The sequence below is a fragment of the Budorcas taxicolor genome, chromosome 17 (genome assembly GCF_023091745.1).
Source record: "Budorcas taxicolor isolate Tak-1 chromosome 17, Takin1.1, whole genome shotgun sequence".
Lineage (NCBI taxonomy): Eukaryota > Metazoa > Chordata > Mammalia > Artiodactyla > Bovidae > Budorcas > Budorcas taxicolor.
The window spans coordinates 2,247,338-2,259,519 of NC_068926.1; the positions used below are offsets into that span (position 1 = coordinate 2,247,338).

General features: G+C 34.2%; 1 protein-coding gene across 1 annotated transcript in view; it reads left to right on the top strand.

Moving 5' to 3' along the window:
• Positions 1–12,182, top strand: part of TLL1 (tolloid like 1) — a 325,786-nt gene that overhangs the window by 179,900 nt on the left and 133,704 nt on the right. Inside the window, exons 7-8 of the mRNA XM_052654737.1 lie at positions 5,315–5,420; positions 10,474–10,598. Coding sequence (XP_052510697.1) covers positions 5,315–5,420; positions 10,474–10,598 — 231 coding nt within the window. The remainder of the gene's footprint in view (positions 1–5,314; positions 5,421–10,473; positions 10,599–12,182) is intronic.

A 12,182-nucleotide genomic window follows, 5' to 3' on the forward strand; every position in this document is an offset into this window, starting at 1 on the left:
AGGGATTTTCTATAAGAAGCCAGGAAATTTATCCTGGCTTTTATCCTAGAGATTTTATCCTCTAGCTACTGGAGAATAATCAAAGGATTGAAAGCAGAACAAGTTCAGATTTAAAAGAAATAGAAAGAGATTTCTTTCAGCTTATAGGGATTATTAACTGAGAATGGGGATATGGGAGTAGGGAGAATGAACCTATTAGAAGCTTAAATGAGTAGTCTATAAGAGGTGACTGAGTCCTCAGTTAGGGTGGTGTAGACCAAGAAGATGAGGAAATAATATTTCAAAAATATTTTAAGAGAAGTGCTATATGAGGGATGTGAAGGAAAATCTTCAAAGTTTTATTTTTTAGGCAACAGGGTGAGTGGTGGCACCATCAAATGAAGTAAGCTAAGAAATATGGATAAAACAAAAAGCAACATACTTTTAAGAGGGAAACGACAAATAATAATTTCATTTAGCAAATGTTTGAGTTTGAGAAGCCTTTAGATAATTGAAGTAGAGATATTTAGCAGACAAAGGAAAGCCAAATCTAGACTTTAGGACACATCTAGAAAGGAATTTGATACAGGATTTGACTGTTTAGGAAAATGTTGGAGAAAGAAGGAAATAAGATTTCAGGTAGAATATGGGGAATACCACCATGTAAGTTCAGTTTGAGAAAATCTCTCAAAAGATTAAGCTTGGTCTAAGGGGTAGGAGAAAAATCAATTAGTGTAATGTTACAGGGAAGAGATCATTTCAAGAAAAAGAAGTATTCTGTAGTGTTGAAAGAGAAGTAAATAAAATCTCTACTCTCAATAGAGAAGACTCTTTAACTCCTCAGAAGCTATCAACGTTCATCTAATACTTTTTTTTTTTATCACTGGGAGACAAAGAGGAAATAGTATTTCTGATGATTACTCCAACTACCAATTAAATGAGAAAAAGTTTTCTATTAACTACAGTTATTAAGTTTCCTCTATTATGTTGACAAAATAACTTATAAAGAAAGTAACTTTCAAGAATGTTTCTCGCTCTTAAAATTAGGACTCTGATTCAACATAAATTTACATACCTACAACAAGCAAGAAATGTATAAAAAGCATATAAATATATAATACTTAACATAGTACTAAACTAATTATGGTTTTTCTTTTTTGTTGTTGTTGAGTCACTATTCAGGTTAATGGAAAAGAGTAATTTATTTAGTGAGATGTTCTGAGTATTTGGAACTCTGTGCACATTTTGTCACCCCTTTTTGGATTCAACAATATTCTCAGCATATGACTATTCTCACTTTTCTCATTCACTTACAATAATTTGTATGTATGAACCCTTGGCCCTCTGTATTTGTAGGGTTTTGCATCCATAGATTCAACCAACCTTTGAATCGAAACTTATTCATTGTACTAAACCATTTTATATAAACGACTTAAGCATCCCCAAATTTTGGTATCCAAGAGGTTCCTAGAACCAATCTTATCAGATACTGAAGGCTGATTGTAATTCTAATATGAAAGAATTCATGTTGGAGAATAACTTTAAACAGATCTGTGTCTTACTCAGAAACTTAAGATCAAGTGTTATTCTAGGGCAATGTCTAGTAACTGTCAACTTTAGCTTTGCATTCATATGCAAAATTAGTCGCTATGTATGATAGGAGCCAATTTTGTACAAGGACTGGATTACTTTTAGATTAGTTTTAAGCCATTTTACAACAGGCCTTCAAGAATGAGGCTTTTCATTAAAAAAAAAAAAAAATGTTTAGGATGAGTTTTGCTGGTGCTCTGTATCTCTGATTTTCTTTTCCCTTCTTTCATAAAATAAGTCTAATTTTCTTTACAGAGTCCATATATGGCTGTGTTCTTTTTAGCCATTATGTCATATATGTGGTAAATGCTCAATTATATGCTTCAGAAGGTATTACCAAAGTTGCTTCATGTTCCACTTTCAGAAATTTTCATGAAACATTTTGCTTTACTTAAGGAGTATATTCACACATTGTGCTTGAAAGTTGACATATCCAGTAGATTACAGGTTAAAATTAATAAAATCAGCTCCATAGCTTTATAAACATCATACTTAGAATTGGATATACTAAAATATACTTACTATTTTTTAATGAAGGGTAGAGTTATAACACTTGCTTCTGTCAGGTTAAAGACAATGTAAATTATTTCCTGAGAAGAGTAATAATAGCCACAGAGATTTCTGGAACATGTATCTCATTATTTGGTCTGTTAGTTCACTGAAAACTATTTAATGTGTGAATTCATTGTAAAGGTGAACTAAAACACTTTTAGAGAAGGAAATGGCAACCAACTCCAGTATTCTTGCCTGGAGAATCCCATGTACAGAGGAGCCTGGCAGACCATGGTCCATAGGGTCAGAGAGAATTGGACATGACTGAAGTGACTAAGCACAAAACACTTTACTCTGGGCTACAGGTTCTACAACTTAAGGCTGATTGTTTCATCTTCAATGCCTAAGTGATTTGGGGGGGCTCCAAAATCACTGCAAATGGTGACTGCAGCCATGAAATTAAAAGATGCTTTCTCCTTGGAAGAAAAGCTGTGACCAACCTAGACAGCACATTAAAAAGCAGAGACATCACTTTGCTGACAAAGGTCCGTCTAGTCAAGGCTATGGTTTTTCCAGTAGTCATGCATGGATGTGAGAGTTGAACTATAAAGAAAGCTTAGCACAGAGTAACTGATGCTTTTGAACTGTGATGTTGGAGAAAACTCTTGAGCGTCCTTTGGACTGCAAGGAGATCGAACTAATCTATCCTAAAAGAAATCAGTCCTGAATATCCATTGGAAAGACTGATGCTAAAGCTGAAACTCCAATATTTTGGCCACCTGATGCAAAGAACTAACTCATTGGAAAGACCCTGATGCTGGGAAAGATTGAAGGTAGGAGAAGGTGATGACAGAGGATGGGATGGTTGGATGGCATCACTGACTCTATGGACGAGTTTGAGTAAGCTCCAGGAGTTTGTGATGGGCAGGGAAGCCTGGTGTGCTGCAGTCCATGGGGTCACAGAGTTGGACAGGACTGAGCGACTGAACTGGACTGAGTATGTCAGTCTTCTCATCACCCGTATGAAAGATCTTATGCTCTGTACATCACTCAGTTTCTTTATTAGCTTTTGGGAAACTTTTTAATGTGATATTTTCAGATTTAGTAATAATATAACAATTGGAATACAATTTAAATACTTGCATAAACATTGTAATAGTTCTGTTCTGAACTCTAACCTTGAATTTGGAATCATAATACCTCAACTTTACATTTACATGTTTCAGACTGAGCCATAAAAACAGCCTTCTTTGGGTGCTGAAATTGTGAAAAATGAATTAGTGAAACCTAAACTCTATCTGAGGAAACATTTCTGGAACCACTAATGTAGGTCTACACATTTAATACTATGTTCTTTTCAGATTTCAAGAAATAATTGAATTTCACACTGTTCATATTATAATACAGATACAAAGAGGCAGTTGAGAAATCTATTAATGTGAAGATGTCCATAAGTTAAAATGGCAGTCATGAAAAGTAAAAAAAGAAAAATTAAATCCTGAAGCATATTCTTCTAAAAAGCCTTCTGATTAGAGCTTCCTTTTCATCAAAGAAAATCTTGTTTCAGCTTTGAGTGAAACGTTCTGTTGATATTTCGTTAGTGACAAAGTCACATAGCAAACACTTGAAATGTGTGTATATACAACATATAATATTTCCCATTGTTTCATAGGAATCATCTAATACAAGTAGGAAGATTTATTTGTCTAGGCCAATAGAGTCATAAGAGAGAGTGGGAAACTCATTTGGTAAAAAGCGTAGCTTTTATAATCACAATACTGCAAAAAAAATGTAGTCATTTTTAAGAAAACAATATTAAGAGAAAGTGAAAGGGTATACAAAGAAAAATCCAAAGTATGCTTTTGGTAATCTACCTTTTTGACAAAATTAACTTATTCAGTTCAGTTCAGTGGCTCAGTCATGTCTGACTCTTTGTGACCCCATGGACTGCAGCATGCCAGGCTTCCAGGTTGATCACCAACTCCCGGAGCTTGCTCAAACTCATGTCCATTGAGTCAGTGATACCATCCAACCATCTCATCTTCTGTTGTCCCCTTCTCCTCCTGCCTTCAATCTTTCCCAGCATCAGGGTCTTTTCCAATGAGTCAGTTCTTCACATCAGGTGGCCAAAGTATTGGAGTTTCAGTTTCAGCCTCAGTCTTTCCGATGAATAATCAGGACTGAACTGATTTCCTGGCTTGACCTCCTTGCAGTCCAAGGGACTCTCAAGAGTCTTCTCCAACATCACAGTTTAAAAGCAGCAATTCTTTGGTGCTCAGCTTTCTTTATAGTCCAACTCTCACATCCATACATGACTACCGCAAACACCATAGCTTTGCCTAGACGAACCTTTGTGTCCAAGTAATGTCTTTGCTTTTTAATGTGCTGTCTAGGTTGGTCACAGCTTTTCTTCCAAGGAGTAAGTGTCTTTTAATTTCATGGCTGAGATCACCATCTGCAGTGATTTTGGAGCCCAGAAAAAACAGTCCCTCACTTTTTCCACTTTTTCCCCAACTATTTGCCATGAAGTGATGGCACCAGTTGCCATGATCTTAGTTTTTGGAATGTTGAGTTTTAAGCCAACTTTTTCACTCTCCTCTTCACTTTCTTTAAGAAGCCCTTTAGTTCTTCACTTTCTGCCATAAGGGTGGTGTCACCTGTATATCTGAGGTTAATGATATTTTTTCCTGGCAGTCTTGATTCCAGCTTGTGCTATCTATCCTGGCATTTCACATGATGTACTCTGCATATAAGTTATATAAGCAGGGTGACAATTTACACCTTAAGATACTCCTTTCCCGACTTGGAACCAGTCTGTTGTTCCACATCTGGTTCTAACTGGTGCTTCTTGACCTGCATACAGATTTCTCAGGAAGCAAGTAAGGTTGTCTGGTATTCCCATCTCTTGAAGAATTTTCCACAGTTTGTTGTGATCCACATAATCAAAGGCTTTGGCATAGTCAAAACATGGTCCACTAGAGAAGGGAATGGCAAACCTCTTCAGTATTCTTGCCTTGAGAACTGCATGAACAGTGTGAAATTCACTAATATTCTTTCAGGCTGATATTCAAGTGCACATAGTGGCGCTGGTTGTCCTCTTTTGCGTGTACTTGGGTGTTTGTGTGTAAATGCAACGTCATGAAGATCAGTGATCAGCTTTCGGTAGAGAGGAGTTAGAGGACTGGGAGGGTTCTTCTGTTTCCTTTCTGTCTGTTAAGAAGTTTCTGAAATGTTTCCTGTGCCTGATTCTTAGGTCAAGAGTACAATTTTCTGAAGATGGAGCCTGGGGAAGTGAACTCGCTCGGAGAAAGCTATGATTTTGACAGCATCATGCATTATGCTAGGAACACCTTCTCAAGGTTGGAGTCTCAGGTTATACCTCTTGACTTTTAATTCCTTTCCTCTGTGTGGCTCCTCACGAAATAGGTTTAGCATAGAACTAGAACCACTTTTAAATATTGCTGCTGTAGAGTACAAAAAATACTTGCTTGGTGTTGATAGCCAACACCAGGCATTTAAGATTTTAAAAACACATTTCTTATCAAAATATATTCAGAGTAAAAATTTAAATGGTATGAATTATTTAAATTATTTAATATTACTGATCATACAAAAGTTCAATTGAAATGATTACCAAACCAATCAGCATGTTAAATTGGCAAGCACTATTAATAGAAATTAGGCATTTCAAATACAGAACTCAGTTGTTGTGCTGAAATGTTATTCTCTTTCTGTGGCTTGTGTTTTTATTGTATATTTTCTGTTGCTCAAGTACTAATTGTACTTGAAAACAGCTATAGTAAAATAATTATCAGAAAACATTTTAGAAAGATATTTTGCTTCATATAATTTAGAATTCTGCCATTTACTAATCTTAGAATTATTTTGTTAGTGACTGAATGCTAATTTTAAGAGTGTAATAAATTTGAGTTTTGATCTATTTCACTCTAAAGAAGTTATCATCAAGGCAATAGTTTCCAGGTAAGTAATACGAAACTGTTTAAGTCATCTCTTTTTTCCCATTTTATACCCATTTTACACTCATATGTCCATTCCACTCATTCTTTTTTATCACTATGTGCATTTCACAACTCATGAATGTTTATGTTTAAAGGCAATATTTCAATCTGAAACACACATTTTCCCTTATTCTGTACTCCTTTTATGTCTGTAAATGATTGCTTTTCCATAAACCACAAGATTCATGCAGTTTGTCACCCCCTAAACCTACCTTGGTGTTGCATGACAACTAGCCTTGACATATCAAGTGTTCTTATTGTTTCAAAATTTGAGTATTCACTTTTCCTAAATAAACTTATATTACTATACTGAAAGAAACTGTACGTATCTGTAAGAAGAATTGATCCAATTCACATATTTTTTTTTTCTGATTTTAAAGAAAATGGTTATTAACTCATGCATACATTGAAATAAAAATTATAGGAGAGGAAATATTTGGCACAGTTCTCAGGCACCACCTTCAAAGTATTTGAAAGTTTTTTTATTATAATAAAGAAATCTCAATATCAATGGCAACCTACTCCAGTATTCTTGCCTGGAGAATCCCATGGAAAAAGGAGCCTGGTGGGCTACAGTCCATGGGGTCACAAAGGTTCGGACACAACTGAGTGACTAACACACACAATATCAAATGTACCATATTATCTATTTTTAAATGTACAATTTAATAGTATTAAGTACATTCACATTGTTAGGAAACAGATCTCCAGAAACTTTTCATCTTGCAAACCTGAAACCCTATACCCATTCATTAAACTCTCCACTCTCCCCACCCCTACCCCAACCTCTGATAACCACTTTTCTACTTTCTGCTTCTGTGAATTTGGCTAGTTTAGGTACCAAGTAAAATTACACAATATTTATCATTCTGTGACTGTTGTTTTTTTCTACCTAGCATAAAATCCTTAAGGTTCATCTATGTTGTAGCATGCAGCAAAATTTCCTTCCATTTTCAGGCTGAATAATACTCCTTTGGATATATAATGACTCTTTGTTTATTCATTCATTTGTTCATGGATATCTGAGTTGCTTTCACCTCTTGGCTACTGTGAATAGTGCTACCATGAACATGTGTATGTGAATATCTCTTCAAGAGCCTGTTTTCCTTTCTTTTGGATATATAAAAAGAAGTGAGATTGCTGGAATGTATGGTAGTTCTATGATTGTTTTTTGAAGAACCTCAATCCATTTTTTCATAGACGCTGCACTATTTTGCAAACCTATCAACAGGGTATGAGTGTTCCAATTTCTCCATATCCTCACCAACATGTTTTCTTTTCCATTTTTTCAAGTTTTGATAGTAACCATCCTAATGGGTATGAAATAATGTTTCATTATGGTTTTGATTTGCATGATTAGTCATGTTGAGAATATTTTTCTATGCTTGACAATTTGTAAATCATCTTTGAAAAATATATATTCAAATCTTCTGCCTATTTTTTTCATCATATTACTTCATTTTTCTGTTGTTGAGTTGTAGGATTTCTTTGTGTATTCTGGTCTCTTATTATACATATATATCCGTATATCCATATATATATACATATGGATATATAGAGATGGTTGGATGGCATCACTGACTCAATGGGCATGAGTTTGAATAAACTCTAGGAATTGGTGATGGACAGGGAAACCTGGCATGCTGCAGTCCATGTGATTGCAAATAGTCAGACACAACTGAGTGACTGAACTGAACTGATGTATGTATATATATATATATATATATATATATATATATATATGTTGGAAACATTTTATCTCCTTTTCATTCTTTTGATTGCTTTGCTATGCACAAGCCTTTTAATTAAAAATGCAATCCTATGCTTTGGGTATCATATCCAAGAAATCATTGCTATATTCACATTTGCAACAAAAAGGATAAAATATCTAGGAATAAACCTAGCTAAAGAGACAAAAGACCTATATGCAGAAAACTATAAGACACTAATGAAAGAAATCAAAGATGACACAAACAGGTAGAGAGATATACCGTGTTCTTGGATTGGAAGAATCAATATTGTGAAAATGACTATATTACCCAAAGCAATCTACAGATTCAATGCAATCCTTATCAAACTACCTTTAGTATATTACACAGAACTAGACCAAAAAATTTCACAATTTGTATGGAAACACAAAAGACCCCATATAGCCAGATCATTCTTGAGAAAGAAAAATGGAATCAACCTTCCCAACTTCAGAATATACTACAAAGCTATAGTCACCAAGATAATATGGTATTGGCACAAAAACAGAAATATAGAACAATGGAAAAGGTAGAAAGCCCATAGACAAACACACACAGCTATAGGCACCTTATCTTTAACAAAGGAGGCAAGAACATATGATGGAGAAAAGATAGTCTCTTCAACACATGGTGCTGGGAAAACTAGACAGCTACATGTAAAAGAATGAAATTAGAACATTTCCTAACAAAAATAAACTCAAAATGGATTAAAGGTCTAAATATAAAACCAAAGTCTATAAAACTCTTAGAAGAAAACATAGGCAGAACACACTTTAACATAAATCACAGCAAGATCCTCTCTGACCCACCTCCTAGAGTAATGGAAGTAAAAACAAAAATAAATAAATGAGACCTAATTAAGCTAAATGCTTTTCCACAGCGAAGGTAACAGTAAATAGGGTGAAAAGACAATCCTCAATTTGAGAAAATAATAGCAAATGAAACAACTGACAAATGATTAGTCTCTAAAATATGCAACCTATTCATGCAGCTCAAAACCAGAAAAACAAACAAACCAATCAAAAAGTGGACATTTCTCCAAAAAAGACATGCAGATGGCTAATAAACACATGAAAAGATGATGCTCAACATCCCTCATTATTAGAGAAATGCAAATCAGAACTACAATGAAGTATCATCTCACACTGGTCAGAATAACCATCATCAAAAACATCTACAAACAATAAATGTTAGAAAGGTTGTGGAGAAAAGGGAACTCTCTTGCACTGTTGATGGGAATGTAAATTGATCCAGCCACTATGGAGAACCACATGGAGATTCCTTAAAAAAAAAAACTAGGAATAAGTCTACCATACGACCTAACAATCTCACTGCTGGGCATATACTAAGGAAAAAATACTTGAAAAAGACACATGAATCCCAGTGTTCATCACAGCACTATTTACAATAGGTGGGATATGGCTGCAACATAGATGTCTATCTACAGATGAATGGATAAAGAAGTTGTGGTACAGTGGAATATTACTCACCTATAAAACTAGTGCATTTGAGTCAGATCTAATGCAATGGAGCCTCATTATAGAGCCTATTATAATAGTAGAGCTTATTATACAAAGTGAAGTAATGAAGTAAGTTAGACAAGTATCGTATATTAAAGCATATATATGTAGTCTAGAAAGGATGATACTGATGAACCTATTTGCAGCACAGCAAGGGAGATGAAGACATAAAGAACAGATTGTAGACACTGAGGGAAGGAGAGGGTGGCAAAATTGAGAAAGTAGCTTTGAAATATATATATTACCATATGTAAAATAATGGGAATTTGCTTTATGACACGCAGAACTGAAATCTAATTCTCTGTGACAACCTAGAGGTGTAGGACGGGGTGGGAAGTGGGAGGGAGAGTCAAGAATGGGTATGGCTAATTCATGTTGATATATGGCAGAAACCAACACAGTATCATAAAGTAATTATTCTCCAATTAAAAATAAATTTTAAAAATGAATTTTAGATTTTGAAAAAAATAAGTACTTTTTCTAAGGAAAATCTGAATGCCACCACTAACTTTATACTCACCATATATATTTTTTAAATTAATTTATTTTAATGGGAGGCTAATTACTTTACAATATTGTGGTGGTTTTTGCCATACATTGACATGAGTCAGCCATGGGTGTACGTGTGTCCCCCATCCTGAACCCCTCTCCCACCTCCCTCCCCATCCCATTCCTCAGGGTCATCCCAGTGCACCGGCTTATACAGAGTGAAGTAAGTCAGAAGGAAAAACACCAATACAGTATTTTAATGCATATATATGGAATTTGGAAAGGTGGTAATGATGACCCTACATGCAAGACATCAAAAAAGACAGAGATGTAAAGAACAGACTTTTGGGCTCTGTGGGAGAAGGTAGGGAGGGATAATTTGAGAGAATAGCACTGAAACATGTTTATTGCCATATGTGAAATAGATCACCAGTCCAAGTTCACCATACACATTTAGCACACGATTTTTTTCTACTTTGATGAAAGTATTTTGAAAGACTGACACACAGTTTAAATCTAAACACTGACATATTTCTCCTTTGCTTGGTTTGAGTTTGAAAAAAAAAAATATTTGTAAGGAATATATGTGTCTTAATTTGATGACTTATGTGTGACTTGTTTCTGATTTTTTTTCAGGGGGATGTTTCTGGATACCATTCTCCCCTCACGCGATGATAATGGCATTCGTCCAGCAATTGGTCAGCGAACCCGCTTAAGCAAAGGAGATATTGCACAGGCAAGAAAGCTGTATAGATGTCCAGGTACTGCACCACACAAACTCAGAAGCATAATTGAGTCTGATAGTGGTTTTCCAGATGAACGAGCCACAATTAACTTAGCTGCTTACTTGTCTCTTTTCATGCTGGCGAGTAACTGAGATGCTCAGTTCAAAGTTACTAATCATAAAATGAAATAGAAGAGAACTCTGAAATACCCATTGGTATAATTAAAAACAAATTGCTAGAAATCAAATTTCAAAAGCAGGGATAGTAAGCTTTATTTCTTTTAATATAATGAATAAAAAGTAAAAAATATAGTTGTTATTAAATAATTGCATGATTTCATAGTTAAATTATGGGCTTCCTTGCCAACATAACAAGAATATCCTTTATTTCAACTTCATAATTTGATCCTGAATGATCTTTTATAGCAAGTACTATCATTAACTGTATATAAATTTAAATTTTATTAGGTGGAATTTATAACTTTATTGCAAAAAAACAAAGTTCTAATCATGTTATAGTGAACTACTAGTTTGTTTTTATGTTTGTTTGCTAGTTTGTTACAATGTTTCCTATTTAGATACATTTGTGAAAAAAGATTAAAGACAGGTCTTAATAACAATGTTCCAAGGGAACATTAATGCCTTACTGGTCTAAGAAAGAAAAGATAAAGCAATTATACTCCAATTAAAAAAAAAAAGATTCTGCTTTCAAATTGGAACTTCTTCATATCCTATGTACCTCCTGTATATGCAACATGCTTTGAAATAGCCTATATCAAAGATACATGTTTAATTTTGCTTAACACAGCATTTTCAATTTTTTGTTGTTATTTATGGGAAATTAATACCTGTGAAATTCAGTTTTTGTTCCAGATACTAATATCATAAATAGTAAAACAGTTCTAAAAGTTTTAGTTGGCTATTCTTCCAATAATTTATATAGACATTCAGGATAAGATGGGTAAGTTAATTATTGAAGTTTACATAGATTCTCATGTTTAAATGTTATTTATATGTATTATTGGGAAGTTATACTAATTAAGTTTACTGTGATTATTGGTGCTAGTCTAGGAAACTTTCTGATTGGGTAGCTGATTCATTCACAAAATGTAATATTTGCTCATTGACATATAGAAATGTCCACGTGGGGCAGAGAATGGTCTTCATCTTCCCTTTATCCCAGTAATCAGCAGTCTGCTGGTGAAAGAGATACTCACTGGGATGTGTGAGTGGTGGTGTGTCTTTATAAATAACTCATTTGTTCTCTTGGTCTCTCTTTTTTGGGGAGCCTATTTTTCCTTGTGACTCCAATTTTCTAAATATATTCTCCATTTATTTGATCTAATTTTAAGATTACTTCCCTTTTTTATTTCTAAACTCTTGATTCTGAGCTCTTCTAGTATAGTTTCTGATCTTTATTTGCATTTTCTCTTAATATAGTTTTTCTATAGTCCCATAACATTTTGGCTTATATTACATACCTATACCAACTGTCAACCCTAATATTCTCTTAGTAAATCTTCATCAATTAAATGTAAATTAACATAATGAAATTAAGAAAAAAATAAATATCTAAAAATAAAGAGGCTTTTGAAGATTAGAATCATTGTTATGTAAAAGT